The 21048-nt window shown below is 41.5% G+C and overlaps 1 protein-coding gene across 2 annotated transcripts in view; it reads left to right on the top strand.

Annotated features, from left to right (window-relative positions):
- Vps26a (VPS26, retromer complex component A) overlaps positions 1 to 21048 on the top strand; it is a 30382-nt gene that overhangs the window by 6418 nt on the left and 2916 nt on the right. The window contains exons 2-8 of one of the 2 annotated variants that reach the window (XM_028776848.1): positions 328 to 477; positions 8684 to 8759; positions 9751 to 9907; positions 11012 to 11176; positions 14370 to 14476; positions 15357 to 15425; positions 19761 to 19903. In XM_028776848.1, the coding sequence (XP_028632681.1) occupies positions 328 to 477; positions 8684 to 8759; positions 9751 to 9907; positions 11012 to 11176; positions 14370 to 14476; positions 15357 to 15425; positions 19761 to 19903 (867 nt within the window). The remainder of the gene's footprint in view (positions 1 to 327; positions 478 to 8683; positions 8760 to 9750; positions 9908 to 11011; positions 11177 to 14369; positions 14477 to 15356; positions 15426 to 19760; positions 19904 to 21048) is intronic. The other variant, XM_028776849.1, reaches the window with a different exon arrangement.

Here is a 21048-nt window from a genome sequence, read left to right as displayed (position 1 = left end):
TTTTTTTTTTTTTTTTTTTTGGAAGTAAAAATTGTAACATGAAATCTATTCTCTGAACTGTGAATGTGAGCCTCAGACTTAACTCTGTGTGTGCTGTGCTCAGTGAGATTGTTGCTTTAGTTTGCGGTTGTGCAGGGGACTGGGCGAGTGTGTGTGTGTGTCACACCTCTCAATTCAGTTTGGATGTAGAATTTGGTTACTTTTTTATTTCTTGTAAACAAGTATTAGTAATCTGCTTGGCTTTATGTTAAAAGTAATAAAGTTGGAATTTCAAAGTGTAGTGACTGTCTAAATGTGATAACCATGGGCGTTTGTATTCTATTGCAGAGTTTCCTTGGAGGCCTTTTTGGTCCCATCTGTGAGATCGATGTTGCCCTTAATGATGGGGAGACCAGGAAAATGGCAGAAATGAAAACTGAGGATGGCAAAGTAGAAAAACACTATCTCTTCTATGATGGAGAGTCTGTCTCAGGAAAGGTAAGCTTGTGTTTGAGAGTTTGTGTGACAGTTACCTAATTTTAGGATATTAGAATTAGTTATCAAAGTAGTCTGTGTTGCATCTGAATTTGAATGGTTGTATTAGAAATAGAATTATTTCTGGAGGTCAACTAAAACCCTTGATGGATCTAAAACAGTAACGGCAGATTCTTTCCATGGAAGGGTTTCAGGGGCAGAGTCTTTGAATTTCACAACATTTTTTGCTGATAACTGTATCTTAAGCTTTGGAGAGTTTCTTTGACACAGAGTTGGAGAGCTGTGGAGTGTGTGTCTGGTGTGGCCTAGATAGGGTTCTTTCTGACTCTTGGGATGTAGCTTTCTCTTCTATGCTGCCATTCTATGCCATTTGTTCTCTTCATGCTGGCTGCGGGCCTCAGCTCTTTTGGAATGTGTTGTATGGCTAGATACATTTATGATACCTTCTTCTGTAATGGTCACACCTCTCTTGCCCTTTCTTTACTCAATATGTGTAAGATTCTTGTTTGCTTTCTTCTTGTCTTGGGTAGCCCAGCTTGGTCTCAAACTCCCTGTGTTTAACTTGTAGTCCTTCTCCGGCTGTCCACCTCTGAAATACCAGAGAACAGGGGTGCAGTACAATACCTGGCTAACCCTTAATTGTTTTAGATTTTCAGGAAAAAATTTGTAAAATACAAAGTTCTTTATATTGCCTCTTCTTCACCATGCCCTTATATACAACATAACAATATAACATCTGGCTGCTATTGTTGTTGTTGTTGTTATTATTATTATACTGGGCTAGGATCACATAGCTCAGGCTGACCTTAGACTGCAGTGATGTAGTCTTCCTGCTTCAGCCCCTCGAGTTCTGGAATTGAAAGCATGAACCACTATGTCCAGTTTAATTTGGTAGTAGTTTAAAAGATGAATGAATTAAAGCCAGTCATGGTGGTATGAGTCTGTAATCCTAGCACTTGGGCAGTAGATGCAGGAGATGAGAAGTTTAGGGTCACCTTCAGCTACATACGGAGCTCAAGGCCAACCTGGGTAACTTAAGACCCTATCTTTAAAAAGGAAAAAACAAAGAACTGATGAACCAGTATTGGTAGACTGGTTCATAGCTTTAGTTAGGGTTCACTCTTGATGTTACATGTGGTATGGATCTTGACAAACACCTACTATTGTTATATGTCCATCATTTGAACATCATGCAGAACGGCTTAATCATCCTACAGAGTGCACTCCGCTTCATCTGGTCATGCCTCCCTGGCATCTGTACCCACACCGGTCTCCAGAGCCTGTAGCCACTGCTGATCTTTTTACTCTGTGACTTACCTTTTCTAGAATGCCATGTAGTTGGACTTATGCATTGTGTAGCCTTTTTAGGTTAGCTTCTGGCTATTCGGTGTTCATCGGTATCTTTTTATGACTTACTAGCGCATTTGTTTTTTAACACTAAGTAGCAGTCTTTTGTACTGGCCATGCCTCATGTCTGTACTTTTCAGCATTTAGAGTGCTGAAGAGGCCAATGGGTTGATTCGAGTTTGAGGCTACCCTAGGCTACATACACAGTGATTTCCAGGCTAGCCTGAGCTACAGAGCAAGGCTCTCTCAAAACGTATGTATATGTCTTTTGTATGGATACCAGCATATTTATTTCTTACACTCACTTACTGAAGACTGTCTTGACTGTTTTCCAGGTTTTGCTCAGTTTGTGAAATTGACTTAATTGACTTTCTTATTGGTGTGTAGGACTTTTTATGTATTTTAAGATTTATTTGTGAAATATGAGTGCGGTCATGCAGAGAGCACATGGAAGTCAGAAGACAACTTTGCTGCGTTTTGTTCTCTCCTCCACCTTGTTTTAGAGTCAGGGGCTCTTTCTTACTGTCTTTGCTGCTGGCTGCATGTGTGAAGTCTAGCTGATTTTCCAGTTCCCACCTTCTATTCTGCTGTTACAGTGTGGGGCTAGGATTACAGATATGAGCCACATCTGGCTTTTTTACATGGGTTCTGGAGCTTACATAGCAAGCACTTTTGCCCACTGAGCCACCTCACGGGCTTCTTTTTGTATGTTTTTGATAAGCCTTTTATAAAGGCTTGGTATGGTGGTACCCTGGGATTGTGAGTTTGAGCCAGTCTGGGCTACATGAAAGGCTGTCTAAAGAGAAAAAAGGTCTTATTTATTTAATTGTAGAGTTGTCTTTCTTGCCTTCCTTCCTTCCTTTCATTGGTGTTTTTTTTGTTTGTTTGTTTGTTTGTTTGTTTGTTTGTTTTTTAAAGACAAGGGTTTCCCTGTGTGACCTTTGTTGGACTGGAACTCAGTAAGTAAACCAGGCTGACCTCCTACTCATAGAGGTTTGCCTGCCTCTGCCTCTACTTCCAAAGTGTTCAGATTAAAGGTGTTCCAACACCGTGCATGGTTTGGGTGGTTGGTTGGTTGGTTTTTATTCCATCTTTTTTTTTCTTTTTTGACCTGACTTTCTACTCAGTTTTTTATTTGTCTCCTCATTAGTAGATATTTGATGTTTCGTTTTGCTCATTCAAATCTGGTGTGGACATTTTCCAGCTACAGCCAGTACACAAAGTTACCCTGTTCTCTTTCACCAGAGTTTTTACATCATATGTCCTGTCCTGGTCCTTAGTTCATTTAGAGTTGATTTTGCTTGTATTGCATTGTAGAAGTCAGACGTGTCCCCACATGTGGGTCTGTCATTAATCCCAGGCATACATTGAACAAGCCATCCCTTCCTCTCATCCTGCTACAATGGCACCTTTGTCATAAAGCAAAGGTCATGTGGTCTGTTCTGGCTTCCTTGTTCTGTTCTCGAGGCTTATTTGTGGCATGTACATCTTTCTTCATTCCTCTTAAATATTCCAATTAAGTTGTAATTCAGACACCATAAAATTGGCCCTAGTCTAGGTCATTGCTGCCAACTGTATTTGCAGAGTTGTGTAGCCTTCACCACTGTCTTCAGAACATTTATACCTTTGAAAAGAACCCACCGCCCGCAAGTCCCTCATCTACAAATCTACGACGTCTCCTGTTTTCCTGTTCTGGGCGTTGCATATAAATGGGGTTACACTGTGGCCTTTGAATGTGGTTCCTCTCACCGGACGGACGGACGGTATCTTTTCAAGGCTTGGGTAGCTAGTATATTATTTCATTCTCTTAAGCTGTATTTTAAATTTTAAAATAGTTTAGCTCCATTCAAGAAAGATCTCTTGTCCTCTTTTATAAAAGGCATTTGTTTTGCTTACCAGACATATTCTTCCTAGATATTCTGAAGTCCTCTGTGGTCTTCAGATTAGTAACTCGTTGTATGGTTATTAAGAATGATTATTTGTATGTTTGTTTTTCTGACTTACAACAGGAACATTTTTGCCTATTTTAATTTTTGTTTTTGATGTTTTGTTGAAAATATAGATAATAAGGATTTATAGGGCATTTTTCATGTTAAAATTTTTAAACCATTTATTTCATGTCGGGGTAGGGGAAAAGTGCATGCCACAGCATGTGTATAAAGGTCATAGGACAGCTTGTGAAAGTTGGTTTTTCCTTCCATCATGGTAGGTTGTAGGGATCAAACTCAGGCCAACAATATTGGTGGCAAGCACCTTCACTTAATGAACTATCTTGCCAACCCTATTTTGTCATTTTAACTGTACAGCCTAATGGTATTACTTCTGTTTTTTAATCTTAGCCACACTTTATCTTCAAAGTTTTTATGTGACAAAACCTTTTGTCCTTTTAGTAGTCACTGCTCTTTCCCTGGTGAGCTCTGATCTGCTTCCTGTGGCCTTACCTGGTCTAGCTATTTTGTATAAGTATTTACATAATATTTGTCCTTTAATGACTGCATCACTGATCATTTCATCAGGATCCTCCTACCCCATGTAATAGCATGTGTTAGGAATCTATTTTATTCTGAATTATATTCCTGATATATCATGTCCAAATGGTAAAGGATATGCCAAGTTAGTTGTAGCTTACATCCTCAGCACTTGAAAAACTGAGGCAGGAGAATTGCTGCAAGCTCAGGACTAGCCTGAGTGTAACATAGTATCAGGACAGTGTGAGTTAGAGTGAGGCCCCGCCCTACCTACCCTCTCCTTGTAGCTGTGTACTTAGGAGCAGAGCTGCTGGTGTGCACCAACTCTGCCTGCCCTGGCAGGGCTGCCACCCCTGGAGGGCAGCTGCGACACTGTCTCCTCCAGCTCTGATGAGAATGCTAGTTTCCCCATATATTTGTGGCACTTGTATTCCTTTTTTCTATTATTATTTTTGAGACAGAGTCTCTTGTAGCCCTGGCTGTCCTCAAACTCATTTCCATCCTCCTGCTTCCACCTTTCAAGTGCTGGGATCACAGGTGTGCACTGACATGCCCAGATCTTGTGTAGTTTTTCATAGTGTGCCTGCCTAGTGTGAAGTCTTATCTCATGGCTTTGAATTTCTTTTCTTTCTTGAGACATGGTCTCTATAGCAGAGACTGACCTTGAACTGCTGGTTTTTTGGCTCTACCTCCTAAGTGCTGTGTTTATAGGTGGCTGCTACTGTGTCAGCTTTCCAGTTCTTGATGGCATCTCTGCAGCACAAAAATTTTAAATTTGGATGGAGTCCAGTTTATCTATTATTTTATTACTTGTGCTTCTGAGAATCTACAGCCTGCGTGAAGGTTGTGAAATTGCACTTGTGTCTTTTACTAAGGATTCTGTGGTGCACTCACTTGGGTCATTATCCATTTTGGTATGAGGTTGTTGTTCTTTTGATGTTAATACCCCTTGCCCCAGTACCACTTACAGAAAAGAGAACTGCTTCTTGGTTGCATTGTCTTGGTTCACTTGTGCATTTATACCTTTAAAATTGAAACACTTGATTAAAAAATTGGAGAGTTTTTGAATTGATGCTAAAGTTCTTTTGTATACAGCTTAATTTTTTTTTATGTTCCATTCTGTGTCCAGTATTCCAAATTTATAAAGAAGGGCAGGAAATAAAAACTCAACTTTGGCCGGGCAGTGGTGGCGCATGCCTTTAATCCCAGCACTCGGGAGGCAGAGGCAGGCATATTTCTGAGTTCGAGGCCAGCCTGGTCTACAGAGTGAGTTCCAGGACAGCCAGGGCTACACAGAGAAACCCTGTCTCGAAAAACCAAAACAAACAAACAAAAAAACCTCACTTTGAACCAAGAAGCTCATTCTCCTTTATTTCAGATACAGCCTCAAAAGGGAATGGCTTTTCCTTTTGCATTAGTTTTATATATATATATATTTAAAAAAAAAAAAAACCACGGTCTCTACGTAGTCCTGCCTGCCCCCCAGAACCAGATATATAGATGAGGCTTACCTTGAACTCAGAGATCTGCCTGCCTTTGCTTCAAAGATGTCAGGATTAAGGATGTGCACATAAAGACAATTCTTGTCAAAATAATTAGGTATTGCTGTCAAAACTGTCAGTTCTATAAAAAAAGTCATAAGAGAAATTTGAGATCTTGTTAGATTTAATCAAGACAAAGCAATAATAATTACTATCGTTGGCAATTGTTTCAAAGTGACATTATAACTTTTTGTTGTTTCTAGTGTGCTTTATTAGGGCATCTTAACTATTTGTCTTTAGATGAAGACTTGATGCTTGATGATAGTGAAATACTTCGACCTGGTGGCTCTGGACTGCCCACACTGACCAGTGCTTTTTTTCCTGTTGCATCAGTGAATAAGGTGTCTGTTTAGTCTGAGATTATAGTTTATAGCTGAGCTACTTAGGTGGGGGAAGTCTATAGTACCTGTCAACAGTGTGGATATGGACTACGTTCTTCTGGTAGAACTTAGAAATTTGGTTTTAGATCGACACAATATTCAGTAACAAAATGTATAAATGTTTTGCTGTCTTCCTGTGACACTGTAAACTGTATATGGTACATTGACACTATTTACTTGTACAGAATATCATATGCTGACTTGTGAGCTTTGAGACTGCTTTATTGGTTTGAGGAAGTGTGTAAATAGACCTGTTTTCCCAACACTCAGTTTTCATCACTTTTTAAACATACAGCATCACCTGTTTCTACACAAAATCCTTATTCTCAGTAAAGGGGAAATACCAACTTTAAATTGCAGAGTAGTGGTGCACATCTTTAATCCGGCATGTGAGAGACAGAAGCAGGTGGATCTCTGTGAGTTCAAGGCTAGCCTGTTCTACATAGTAAGTTTCGGGACACTTAGAACTACATAGTAGATGCCTCCCTCCCCTCATCCCCCAAGAAAGAACCTGGACAAATGCCCTTGGCAGAGTGATTGGAATTAGCAGGACTAATGTTGAAACGATTGACATAATGTAGCTAGGACTGGCACACTTGGGACCCTAGCATCTGGGAGTTAGGGAAGTGTGAGGTCATCCTTGGATTTGTAGGGTGCTTAAGACCAGCCTGGGCTATATGAGACTTTTCTCAAACAAACAAAAGCAGACATTATATGCTTCCTAATATGGATACTCTGAGAAAAATACAACTTTATCTTTGTAGTGTTCTTGCTAAAAATATGAGAGCAGAGCAGAGTCAGGGAGGATTCAGAGTTTGAAGTCGGTGTGGGCATGTTGGAGCATCTAGTCTCTACACGCTCCAGTGAGATAACTGCATGGACAGAGAGCAGGGGGCTGTGGTGGTGGCCAGCTAGGACAACTGCCTACACATTCCTCCCCACTCTGTCTCCCCTGCTGCCCCAACTCCAACTAATGCTACCACCAGAGTGTGAGATAGGACTCTGCAGTCAACAGCCAGTCTCCTCTCGTCTGCATGTTTCCTGTCAGACTTAGGCCAAGAAGTATCTGTTTGCCCATCTTCTAAATCCTATTCAGATGGCTACCAGAAGTTTTGTGTTGGGAGAGGGAAACAGCTCTTCGTCTCTTTCTCGATCCCGTGGCACATTTTCTTTTTTTCTTTCTTTTTTGTTGTTTGTTTTTTGTTTTGTTTTGGAGACAGCGTTTTCTGTATAATAATAGCCCTAACTGTCCTGAAACTGTAGACCAGGCTGGCCTTTCATTTTGTTTATTCAGAGTTCCTTCTGCCTCTTCCTCCCCACCGCTGAGATTAAATGAGTGCCCCATCCATGCCTGGCTAGCTGTAGAGATCCAAAAAGTTCTACAGTTGATAGGTTGCATGCACTTTTGTTTTTTTCAGATTAAATATCTAAGTTTAAGGGGCTGAGAATATTTGTAGCTCAGCTGGCAGAGTGCTCACATGCACAAAGCCTTGGGTGCATCAATCCATAGCACCACATAAATGGAACAAGGTGGGCACATGCCTGGAATCCCAGCACTTGGCCACGGAGGCAGAAGAGTCAGAAGTTGACAGTCATCAACTATCTTTAAAGCTTGAGAACAGCCTGTGTTAGAGTTCCTGTCTTAAAAATAAACAGAAATTTAGAAGGTCAAGATTTCCATTTGGCAGGTACATTGATCTAAGGATTTTGAGATGGTGCAATTAAAAAGTAAGACTGGGATCTAGAGCTAGCTCAGTGGTTAGCGTGCGCCCTGGGCTCAGTTCTTAGTACTGAAATATGAATAAATGGGGTCATGAAAGACAATCATACCTAAAATTGATTTAAATCTTAAGAAATTGTGTATTTTAACATGAATTATAAACTTAGGGTAATACATGTTGCTTTAACTTTTATTTATTTAATTTTGTTTGTTTGGTTTTTGAGGCTATGTCTTTTACTGACCTCAACCTCAATATGTAGCTCTGGCTGGCTTCAAACTCATGATTATCCTGTCTCTGCCTTCCAACTCTGGTACAGATATGAGCCACTGTATTTGGTGTAATGAGCATTGTTTTTAAGGCTAGAGGTTATAGCAAGTATATTGTTCTTGGTTATTAAAAAAAACTGAAAATTGTCTTTTAGGCTAATTCTTGGAGTTAGTCACATTCACATTCAGTCAGCTATTAGTCTAAGAACCGTTTCATTATCTGGCCAGGAAACACATACGGGGAGCTGGAGATTTCCTCTGTCTGAGGGGTTCCGTGTTTACAAAGCAGATGCATTCCTTGTCTGTGCAGTAACGAGTTGCCTACTGACTGCCTGTGTGTTGCCCTCCCTGGGGCTGGGAGGTGCGGCTCTAACACTCATGAACGAACGCCTCCTCGTGTACTCACAGATTACATTCATCTGGAGGGAATCTGGTAGGCGCACTCCAAGGACTGTTAACATCTCTTATAATTTCATGTTTTGGCAGGTAAACCTAGCCTTTAAGCAGCCTGGAAAGAGGCTAGAGCATCAAGGAATTAGAATTGAATTTGTAGGTCAAATTGGTGAGTTTTAAAATAGTATTACTTTTTTCTTTGACTGAAGAGGGTTGGATTTGGCAGTTAAATAATTGAATTAGAGCTTAGCTTTATGAAAAGAAGAAACTGATTATATGTAATAAAAGAGGACCTAGTATAGTAAACCATGCATCTCAGGTGTATTTAATGATATGTGACTGGTTCTGCCTTTGTATTACACTCTGCTAGTAAAAGTTAAGCTATGTAAACTACCAGCCTTGAAAAATAATCATACTGTCTCCCATCTGCCTTCGTTTCTCATCAGCCTCACTCACAACCACCACCTTCACCTCCATCTCATTCTCTGAATACCCATGGCATTTGTCTCCTGAGCTACTGTCTGCCTGTAGCCAGACCCCCTCCTGAATAGAAAATTCCACATAAAGAGGAAAGGAATCATTTCTTCTTGGCTTAATTCAGATTGTGTACATTTCCATGTGGGAGATTCAGAGACACTCTCGAGTTAGCAGAAAGCAAAACTACATAGACGTCTTTTGATGTTGAAGAGTCGGGAAAGGAAGTATGTCTTACTGAGACTCTCTGTAACTAGGTTTAAAAACCCAGCTAATTTTTATTGTATGTTTTTAAAGTACGAAAGCTGGAATGGTGGATATTACAAGTCTGTTATGGATGAGATTGTACTCAGGGGCAAGTTACAGCAACTAACTAGCAGTTAGTTATAGTCCTTCGTGCAGTGTAGCTTTATGAAGGAATATATGCTTCACTTAGGAGGGACAGCTACAGGAAAGGGATGAGAACCTTTCTGTCGAAGGTTGTTACTGTGCCACAGTAGAGTTTATTAGTGCCCAAGTGGTGTAATGAGGGAATAAAACTGAGATCTTAGCCCTAGATTATTAAAGTAGAAGCATATTTAACTAATTCTTTTTGTAAAAATTATTTGTTTAGGCGGTAGAAGCTTGGGTTTCATTGAATTGGATATTAAATATAATTTGTCTTTCTGCTGTTTTAAATTTCTTAGAGCTTTTCAATGACAAGAGTAATACTCATGAATTTGTAAACCTAGTGAAAGAACTAGCCTTGCCTGGAGAACTGACTCAGAGCAGAAGCTATGACTTTGAATTTATGCAAGTTGAAAAGCCATATGAGTCCTACATCGGTGCCAATGTCCGCCTGAGGTATGGCTGTACAGAATTGAACCAGAAACCATGCTACTGCTGATGCCTTATACAGACTTGTAATTACAATTCTGGAATGGAAGGCTTAAAATTCAAAATATTCTGTTACAAACTTTGCTTCACTTGACTGAGAATGATTGATTTGAGATAATCATTACAAATAAACATTATAAATTCAAAGATGTTTCAGTTTTATGATTCTGTTGTATGAATTTTATTATTATTAGTTACTTCAGGTCTTTTTGTTTCCTAACGATTCCCATTTAGCATATGGTTAAGAGATAATAACCCAGAGGCTGAGTGGTCAGGGTTATACAAGCAGAGGGCAGGACTGAAGCAGGACTCCAGTTTTCCTTAACCTTTGTTCTTTTTATTTTGTGTGTGGGCACCTGCATGCCACTGTGCATATCTGAAGGCTACAGGACAACTTGCTGTTGGTTCTCCCTTTCCTCCATGTGGGTTCTAGGAGTTAAGCTGAGGTTGCCAGGCTGGGCAGCATCCTGTTTTCTAAATTCTCACTCTAGTTCTTTCCCTTAAGTTTTTATGCAGGATGCCCTAGCTGCCCCCAAGACCAGCGTAAATATTTGAGTCTTAATGTAGCAGGTCCAAGAGCCTGCTTTCTCTGTTTAAAGTGGTGTTACTCATTTGGGATTGTGTTTGGCAGCACAAAAGCCTTGAGAAGATTTGAAAAAAATCTTGACATGAGAGGCTTCCTAAGCAGGGTGATTAATGGTAGTCCTCCAAGGTTATTTCAAAAGTATTTACTTGTAAAACTGAATTTTGTATTTTTTCAAGTTGGAGGCATTAGAAATAAAAACAGAAACAGAAACAAACCAAAACAAATAAACAACAAAACAACAAACATGAAGCCATTGGGGAGCCAGAAGTGAGCATAGGTAGGGCACATGCTTAGACCACAGAAGCCCTGGACTCATGCATTCTCTTGTACAGAGCAGCCCAGATTAGAGTTCTTATGAGAAAACAGATGGAGTCACGTGACACCTGGAATCCCAGCAAGGGGAAAGCTGAGCTGCCTGACACTGGCTTGTTAAAGCACCTGAATTTAACACAGGAGGTTCACTCATCTTCTCTTTGACTTTGTAGGTATTTTCTTAAGGTGACAATTGTGAGAAGGTTGACAGACTTAGTGAAAGAGTACGATCTTATTGTTCACCAGCTCGCCACCTATCCTGATGTCAACAACTCTATTAAAATGGAAGTGGGCATTGAAGACTGTCTACACATAGAGTTTGAATATAATAAATCCAAGTAAGTACTCAATGGTCACTTCTGTGTCCCTGTGACCAGCACACCTGACAGACAGCTTAGAGTAGTAAAGACTGCACACTTGTTTCCTGACCACTTAAGTGAAACATGGGTTGTTGGAAATTTAAGGTATATAAAAGAGTGAAAAGGGAAAATATGACATAATTGTCATCTTTACCAACCACTGAGCCACTATTAATGTCTTCTTGTGTATCTTCCCAGAGGTAAAAAGGTGTGTTAGACGTGCTTTAATATATTGTACTTTTAGAAAACGGTCTGATTTTGTTTATTTGTTGTTGTTGTTGTTAGTGGTGATGGTTTTTCTCAGGGTCTTTCTGTGTAACCATAGCTGTCCTGGAACTCACTATGTAGACCAGACTGACCTTGAACTCATAGAAATCCACCTGCCTCTCTTTTGGAGTGCTGGAAATAAGGGTATACACCACTCCTTCTGGTCATTTACAATTGTATTACAGAAGCTGTGAAAGGTGTGAGGAGGCCAGGGCACATGAATGCTGTAGTGAGCAACAGAAGACGTCTCCGCCAACATGGCGCCCCTCCAGTAGTTTGTTGGGTTTTTTCTTTTAAGATTTATTTATTTATTATCTATGAATATACTATAGCTGTCTTTAGACACACCAGAAGAGGGCATCGGATCCCATTACAGATGGTTGTGAGCCATCATGTGGTCCTGGGAATTGAACTCAGGGTGTCTGGAAGAGCAGTTAGTGCTCTTAACCTCTGAGCCATCTCTCCAGCCCTGGTTTGTTTGTTTGTTTTTGTTTTTAATGTAGGAGTGCTCTGTCTGTATATACACTTGCATGACAGAAGAAGGTATCAGATCCCATTATAGATAGCTACCATGTAGTTGCTGAGAGTTAAACTCTAGACCTCTGAAAGAGCTACCAGTGCTCCTAACCACTGAGCCATCTCCCCAGCCCTAAATTTGTATTTTTAAGACAAAAGTTGTATAGTCCAGGCTGGCTTCAAACTCATGATGCTCCTGTCTCAACTGGGGGCCTGGATCCACTATAGTCAGTGTTGTAGTAGTTGCTGGCATGGTCTGATGTGCTTTATCAATACAGAGCTCTGCAGTTTCCATAGTTTTATAATACCATCAGAGCTAAAATATTAATAACTCCTAAGTATCAGTATGTCATCATGGTCAACATTCACATACTCCTCCTTGTCACCGTCTGCTGCTTCTTCTTCTCCTCCTCTTCTTCCTCCTCTTCCTCCTCCTCTTCTTCCTCTTCCCTCCTCCTTCTTCCTCTTCCTCCTGTTCTTCTTCCTCCCTCCTCCTTCCTCTTCTTCCTCCTCTTCTCCTTTCTCCTCTTCCTCCTCCTTCCTTCTTCCTTCCTCCTCCTGGCCTCAGACTCACAGAAATCCACCTGTTTCTGCCTCCCAAGTGCTGGGATTTAAGGCATGCACCACTATGACCAACTCACATGGTTTGCTCACATCAGCATCCAAACATGAATATTCTACAGTATGTCACATGTGGTCTGGGATGTTTTTTTTTTTTTTGAGACAGAGTTTCTTTGTGTAGCCCCGGGCTGTCCTGGAACTCACTCTGTATACCTGGCTGGTCTTGAAAGCAGAGATCCACCTGCCTCTGCTTCCTGAGTACTGGGATTAAAGGTGTGTGCCACCACACCTATCTTTTTTTTTTTTTTTTTTTAAGTTTGTTAAAGAGGCAGTTGTGCTGTTCATCCTCTCCTTTTAGGTGATTTTTTTTTTTTTCAAAGCAGCTGTTACTCCCAAGTTTGCATCACTGAAACTGTCCTACATACATGCCTTTGAAGTTATCCATAAAATCATCAGGTAGTTTGGAACCTAAGAAGCTGTCATGGAAATCTCCCCTGAGATTTTTGTGTTATTCAGTGCATGAGTTCTTGTGTTAAGATCTTGTGTTGCTTCTTCTGAGAGGAAGCAAAAATACTCCTGAGTATTGTAGGTATTCTCAAGTTTATTACTTCATGTTTTCATGGTTTACTTACTGTTGGGGTCTGGGAATTGCCTCACAAACTGTGCGTACACCAATCTCAGTTAAGCAAGAATAGTTATTGAATATACACTGTAATACTGGACTTCCAGGTCCACACGAAGGAAAACCTAACTGTGGCACGGACTAGTCTGCTCTCAGAGTAGACTTCTTATAGGAAAAAACAGGTTCAAAAGGTTAAAGGGCAAGGAGGGGAGTGGTCGGCTCACAAGGCAAAGTATTGTCAGCTAACCTTTAAGCTGGTAGCTGGTTGGTCCTGAATATAAGGTAGTTGGGGGTGGGTGGGTGGTGAACATGGGCATTCAGAACATTGAGATAACAGAGCAGGAGCATCATAATCATAATCTTTTGGCTTATTAGTAGCATTCTTCAGTGTCAGCCACAAAACCCACAGTGAGCTCATACATAGGTTCAGGAAGGGCTGCCTGGTGGTCAGCTCTGACTCAGGCTGTTTTAGACATAATAGTTCATATTGACCTCTGATTTGATGGGTCCTACGTAAAGCTTTGTAGAATTTTTTAGGATTAGCAAACCTCACACAGAATATATACAAAACAAAACAGGGTATGTGGTCAGCATGTCCTTGAGCCACGTCAGTGACTGGCAGGCCTGTTACAGCAACAATATGAAATAGCTGGTAGGCATGGAACAAAATGGCTACAGATATTTGGGGTGTGTGTGTCAGACCATAACATTTACTAACTACAGTGCAGCAGACTTAACCCCTGAGTATAGACCCTAGATCTCTTTCTTCTTGGCTAGATGATGGGTTCCATGCTCTGTTCAGCCCTGTAACACTAGCAGTGCTGAGTCTAAGGGAGGGGCTTTAGTGCTGAAAGACATACTAGTATTTGTTAAATAAGCACCAGCATGAGGTCTTACTTTTCTGTTGAGTTAGTGCTTGAATACTCTGAGAACTAACTTTTACAGTGAGGCAATTAATTGGGCCAATTAGTCTCTCAAGTATATTTGATAGTCAAGAAAAAGTTTGATTTCATATTTGCATAATACACTGATGAATACTGTTTTGAGAAAGGGCATTACGGGATGTGAATGGTGTCAGTGGTATTTTGAGATAGTTATTATTCTCCTTGAAGTGATCCATTGAGCTAATCTAGTGCCCTTGCTGAGTTGTCGCACTCTTTTCTTTGAAACTGATAATAGTATGTGACACATATTCTTTCTAAATAGGTATCATTTAAAGGATGTCATTGTGGGAAAAATTTACTTCTTATTAGTAAGAATAAAAATACAACACATGGAGTTACAGCTGATCAAGAAAGAGATCACAGGGATTGGTAAGTTGAAGACAAATTTTTAGTTAAAATTCCTTGTTAGTTGAAAATTTAGAAATCTTAGAATGTTAACATAAATTTGGAATTGACATTGGATATTATCTTTGCTAGTTAATGTTTTGCTGTAATTCAAAGAACAGTTGTTGAGGTGACTAAGGCTGGCAAGCCCTTGTAGGTTGAAGCCAGAGCGCCGCTTGGACCCAGGCACTGAGACTTGATTCTTACAGTAATTCTCTAACGGGTACTTGCAAACATCTGATTGCTTTTCTTTTAAAGACAAGGTATTGCTGGCTCTAATGTCTCATCTCAGTTTCCAAATGCTGAGACTATAGAGTCTGAAAAAGAGGATCATAGCCAGCCCCCGTCTCAGCAAACAAAGCAACCAAACAGCGGCAGCATGCGTGGCAAATGCTCTATTGCTGAACCGCACCCTTAGCCCTTAAGATAGGGTTGTTTTTTTTTAAACTTAGAGTTGACTTGATGTTTAGATTTGAGTTAAAATGTCCTAGAGAGTTAATCCCAGAGCTTAGTGTGCACATCATTTAAGTGCTGTCGTCTTATGTTAAAATTGACTCTATGGGAAGGTTCTTTGGAAATTTCAGAGGAAACCTTCATGTAGTGGTTAGTGGAGGTGTGAGTCACTCCCTTCTGTTTTTTTAGCATATAGTAGTACTGCTGGCAGGAGCTGTGTGAGGTTGACCCTGAGCTGGTGTAGCTGTGGGGAGGCCGACACATACAGGTGAGTGGTAAGTTCAGGAGTAGAGCGAAGATTAGGAAGGATAGCCAGTGGAGAGAAGACAGCACTGACGTAGTGTGGCTGAGAACAGGGCAGACCTGACTTCTGGGAATAGTCAAGTGAACGTCATTCTCATTGTTATCCTAGGACCCAGCACCACAACAGAGACAGAAACAATCGCTAAGTACGAAATAATGGATGGGGCGCCAGTAAAAGGTAAATCAATCTCCTGATACAAGTCTTACTGTACTTCCCTGCTGGCCCTGGAACTTTCTCTATTGACCAGGCTGGCCTTGAACTGGTGGTGACCCTCCTACTCTGCCTGCCAAGTGCCAAGATTACAGGTGTGCACCACTGCACCTGGTTTCATTTACCTGAATATATTTTATTATTTCATTTATTTTATTTTTTATGTGTATGGATGTTTTGCTTGCATATATGTGTGTGCCATGTGTGTGCCTGGTACCTGTGGAGGCCAGAAAAGGACATCAGATTCCCTGAAGTTGGAGTTACAGATGGTTGTAGATACTGGGGATCAAACCCGGGTCCTCTGGAAGAGCAGCCAATGTTCTTAAACCACTGAGCTAGCCCTCCAGCCCCTAAAGATCTTGCATACATTATTTACTCATATGTGAGGAGGGGTGTGTGTTTGCAAACTGATGTGCATGTGCCATGTGTGCATGCACACATCACAGGACAATCTGTAGGAGATGCTTTTCTGCTTCTACTCTGTCTTCAGGCTTGGCGGCATGTGCCTTTACCTGCTTAGCCTTCTTGAAGCCTTTCAGTTACAACTTGTGTGCGTGTGGATGGCAGTGTTCGTGGCAGTTGAACTGTATATTTAATGTGAAGTGTAAAGTCTTACAATTTATAGTGGCCAGGCATAGTGGCACACACCTTTAATCCCAGTGCTCAGGAGCCAGCAGCAGGTAGATTTTTGTGAATTCAAGGCCAGCCTGGTCTCATAGAGAGTTCCAGGATAGTCAGGGCCACGTAGAAAGATCCTGTCTCAAACAAACAAAGAACAAAATACAAAAAGTAGCTAAAAACAAAAAACTTCAATGGTTTTTTTTCTTTCAGTGCTATAGTTTAAACCCAAGACCCTCATTGCAAGATCGGCACAGGGCTATCTATCCAGCTATCTTTTAACTTTATTATGTGTGTGTTTTAGTGCAGACATTTGTGCCATGGCTACATGGAGAGGTCAGAGGACAACTTTCAGGGTTTGACTGATTCTCTTCTTACCTTGGTTGCAGGGCTGGAGCTCAGGTTTGTCATGCCTGCCTGCCAGGCCATCCTCTCACTCAGGTGCCGTGCCTGCCTGCGAGGCCGTCCTCTCTCTCGACTTTTTATTTTTGAGATAGAGTCTTACTAAGTTGCCCAGGGAGTCAGTCATTTGTTGTTTTACACAAGGTCAAATGGTCAAGCTTACTGTATAGCCAAGGATGACTTTGAACTCGTGACCCTCCTCCCTCCACCCCGAGTGCTGGGATTACAAGCATACATCTCCATGACCTGCTTATATTACTTTTATTCTTTAGTGTGAGGCCATTGAAGCCAGTATTCAGGCTGGTTTTTCTCAGATGGCTACAGACCGAGATATATTTGGGAAGAGGAAAAAAAAATTTTTTTTCAGAGCTGAGGACTGAGCCCAGGGCCTTGCGCTTGCTAGGCAAGTGCTCTACCACTGAGCTAAGAAAAATCTTAGAAAAAGAGAAAATCTTAATTGCAAAAATGCCTTTGTAACTTTGGCTTTTCAGAAAGTCTTTTCTTGATCAGTGGTTGGTATGGAAAGGGCCAGCCCGCAGTGGTCCTGGGGTTTGTAAGGAAGCAAAGTGGAGCGAACCATGGAGAGCAAGGTATAGTAAGTGCGCTTCTTTATGGTCTCTGCTTCTAGGCTTCTGCTGTGGGTTCCTCCCCTGGGCTCCCTCAGTGGTCTGTGATATGCAAACCAAGTAAACCCTGCTTCCCTAAGCTGCTTTTGGCCATGATCTTTAGCCTGAGGATAGAGGGCAACCTAAGACATAATGTTCTTAGGTTTTCTTCCTCTGCTATGAATTACTTCAAAAATAAGTTAGCATTTGTTGAGTGCCAATTATGAGTAAGACATTGTAGTTTTTAGGTGTCATGAAGTTCCTTACTATTCTTTGAACCATTTATACCTTATTTTTTAGATAAAACTAAGTGCAAAGAGCTGAAGACATTTGTTACAGCCTATAGAGTGAGCCACGGTAGAGTGGGCATGGTTACAGTCTATAGAGTCACGGTAGAGTGGGCATGGTTACAGTCTTTAGAGTCACGGTAGAGTGGGCATTCGGCCCAGGCCACACACGTGAACTTTTGTGCTATGCAATATCAGTTTGTAAAAATCCAGAAGCTCAAATTTTTATGTAAAGTATAGAGTTTATATAAATGAAACCCCAGCCCATAGGTTGCTGAAACAGAATGATTGCTGTGAATTCAAAGCCAACTTAGGCTATAGTACGAGACGGCCTCAAAACCCTTCAAACAAAATCAGACCCCTGGGGCCAGACAGCTGGCTCATCGGGCAGAGGAACCTCGGGGAGGGAGGGGCTCAGGAAGGCCGCTCTTCCATCAGGATTTATGAACAGGGAATGGCTGCTGGGGAGGGAGAAACATTTCCTTTAGTGGTGTAGTCACTGGTAAGGTGTCCATGCTTAGTGTAAGCAGTGTTTGCCTATGCTCCTGAAAGTAGCCCTAATTGAACTCCTTGGTGCCCCCCCCAACTCTCTCACTGGAGTGTTCTCTCCGTCTCATTGGTGCACACACACACACACACACACACACACACACACACAATGAACATAGAAGGGTGACTCACTCACTGGATCTGCAGGGGTGGAGGAGCAGTAAGAGGGTGCTGGAGAGCAAACATGATAATGCTCAATGCACATCACATGCGTCTGTGAAGGTGTTGAAATGGAACCCATCATAACTCATGTATGCCAATTAAAATATTAAATACACATACATGGCTGGGTATGGTGTTTTCTTGGGTTTAACTCCAACGTTTGGAAGGCAGAGACAGAAAAACATAACAATTCAAGGCTAGTCTGTGCTATTTATGGAGACCCTGTCTCAAAAAGGGGCCAGGAGAGAGAAAAAGAGGGACAAAGGGAAGATGGGGAAAATAGAAGACATGACATTACATAATCTCAATTAACATCCCCCCCCCCCCGAATTGAAGATTGAACCTAGGGTCCTGAGCATACTAGGCAAGTGTTCTTCTACCACTGAGCTATCTCTCTAGTCTATAATCTCTTTATAATCCTCTCTTCTTTCCTCCTTCCCTCCCTCCCTCCCTCCCTCCCTCCCTCCTTCCCTCTCTTTCTTTCTTCCTTTTTTTTTTTTTTTTTGAGACAGGTTTCTCTGTGTATCCTTTGGAACTTGCTATGTAGACCAGGCTAGCCTTGAAGTCACAGAGATCCGCCTGCCTCTGCCTCCCAAGTGCTGGGATTAAAGGCACATGTCACCAACGCCTGGCTCCAGTTCATAATCTTTTTAAATGCAGGGCTGATGAGATGGCTCAACAGTTAAGAGCATTGGCTGCTCTTCCAGAAGTCCTGAGTTCAATTCCCAGCAGCCTTATGGTGGCTCACAACCATCTATAAAGAGATCGGATGCCCTCTTCTGGCATGCAGGTGTACATGGATCATAGCACTCATACATTAAAAAAAGAATACATCAATATATATAATCTTTGAAATTGAAAGCATGTCATTTGTTTTGTGTATGTCCATGTGCAAGTGTATGCGTGTGTGCGTAAGTGTGTAAGCCAGAGTCAGCCATGGATAGCACACTTAAGGAGTACTATCTTGGCTTTTGAGACAGGGTCTCTTATTGGGACCTGGGGCTTGCTGCAAACTAGTAGGGAGTCCTGGGTTCCACTCACCTCTGGTTTCCCAGTTCCGGGATTAAAGTGCGTGCCAGCAGGCCTGGCTCTTACATGAGTACTGGGACGTGAGCCCAAATCCTCAGGCTTGTGCAGTAAGTGCTTTACCAACTGAGCTGTTTCCAGCCATTATTTTGCTTTGGATGAATTAGTAATATATTTTATAGACATTATATACACTGATGAAGTTATGGTAAAATTTTAAAGCAGAAATGCATCTACTTCTAAACACTTACTGGCTACAACTGTTCTAGTCTCTGTCTTTTAACCTCCCAACATAGTCTTTACTGTGTCACTACAGAATGAGTGCTGTTGTCACTGCCAGTTTCACAGATGAGAAACTTGAAACAGTGGATAAGCTCCACAAGCCAAGGACTGCTGACCAGGCCCAGGTTGCTCTAGGACAGTGCTTCTCAGTTTGACATTGTCCTGAGAAATGTTATACTGTCTGCTGCTGGCACCTGGAGGTGTTGCAAGTGTGTAGACCTGTCCAACAAGAAGGACATCTGTCCCCAGATGTCAGTAGTGACATACTAGACACTGCTTATCCCAGGTGCTGCCCATGACTTCTTAGTCCTAAGTTTTATGTGAATATATTTAATTAATTGAGAATTAAATGGAAATTGCTTTTCTTTCAGGAGAATCTATTCCGATCAGATTGTTCTTAGCAGGGTATGACCCGACCCCCACAATGAGAGATGTGAACAAGAAGTTTTCAGTAAGGTACTTTTTGAACCTCGTGCTTGTTGATGAGGAGGACCGAAGGTACTTCAAGCAGCAGGTAGGGCTTCCTTTCTGGGGCAGGTCTGACAATGGCTTCTCTAAAGCTTACTGTGCTGAGCAAGTGGGGTACAGGTGTGAGTGGGAACATGGTTTGCCTCAGCCAGTCCATGGACTAGAGATGAGTTATACTCTGTCAGTCCTTTTGTGTTTCTCCTGAACAACTTTTTTTACCCCCAAATAAAAACACCTGCTATTTATGGTATCAGACAGTAAAGAACAGAGGATGGCTAAAAGCGAACAGAATGTTACCCCCGTGATGATTAGTTTTAGGTATGTTTTATATCGTCCCTTTCTCTGATTTGGTGGCTCTGGGCTGGAATCTAGACCCTGGATAAGCCCTCCCTTGCTTCTGCTGTTGAGGAAGGTCTTACTCAGCTGCCCAGGCAGGCCTCGAATATTTAGTTTTTCTACCATAGCACGAATCAGCAGCCCTAGCATTTAAGAGTATCTTGAATGTGTTTTTATTATCAGAAAGATCACTTCTCACACCTGCTCCGTTACTGTGTCCCTGACCACCCCAGTCCACTGACCTGAGGCTCTCACTTGCTGGGCCTGTGCTCCATGCTGAACTGCATCCTTGGCCCTTGATTGGTTTTCTTTTTCTAGTTTTTTGAGACAAGGTCTTGTAGTGTATGTAGTTCAGGCTTACCTCAAATTCTCAATCCTCTTGCCTTGCTTCTTGCTGAGATTATAGGTACAAAGTATGTATGTCCCATGCCCAACTATCAATTTTTCTAATGTCTTTAGTTGATAGATTTTTGAAGTTGTCATTTTATCCTTAGTAAGTAGTTGTTATATCTTTTAGAACACTCAGTCCTGATACTTTTTATTAAATGTAATATAAAACTTTTTATCTCTTGAGAATTAAATAGACTTTGGGCATCTTGAGTAGGACTAGTTAGGATGGTCACCTACAGTGTAAAGTGGGTTAATAAGAGAATCAGTTAAGTGTTCCATAGCCAAGTTAGAAATTAACTTGTGGCCGGGCGGTGGTGGCGCACGCCTTTAATCCCAGCACTTGGGAGGCAGAGGCAGGCGGATCTCTGAGTTCGAGAGTTCAAGGCTAGCCTGGTCTACAGAGTGAGTTCCAGGACAGCCAAGGCTACACAGAGAGACCCTGTCTCGAAAAACCAAACCAAAAAA

Source organism: Grammomys surdaster, unplaced genomic scaffold (genome assembly GCF_004785775.1).
Source record: "Grammomys surdaster isolate TR1022 unplaced genomic scaffold, NIH_TR_1.0 273, whole genome shotgun sequence".
Lineage (NCBI taxonomy): Eukaryota > Metazoa > Chordata > Mammalia > Rodentia > Muridae > Grammomys > Grammomys surdaster.
This window is presented reverse-complemented; position numbering and strand designations above follow the sequence as displayed.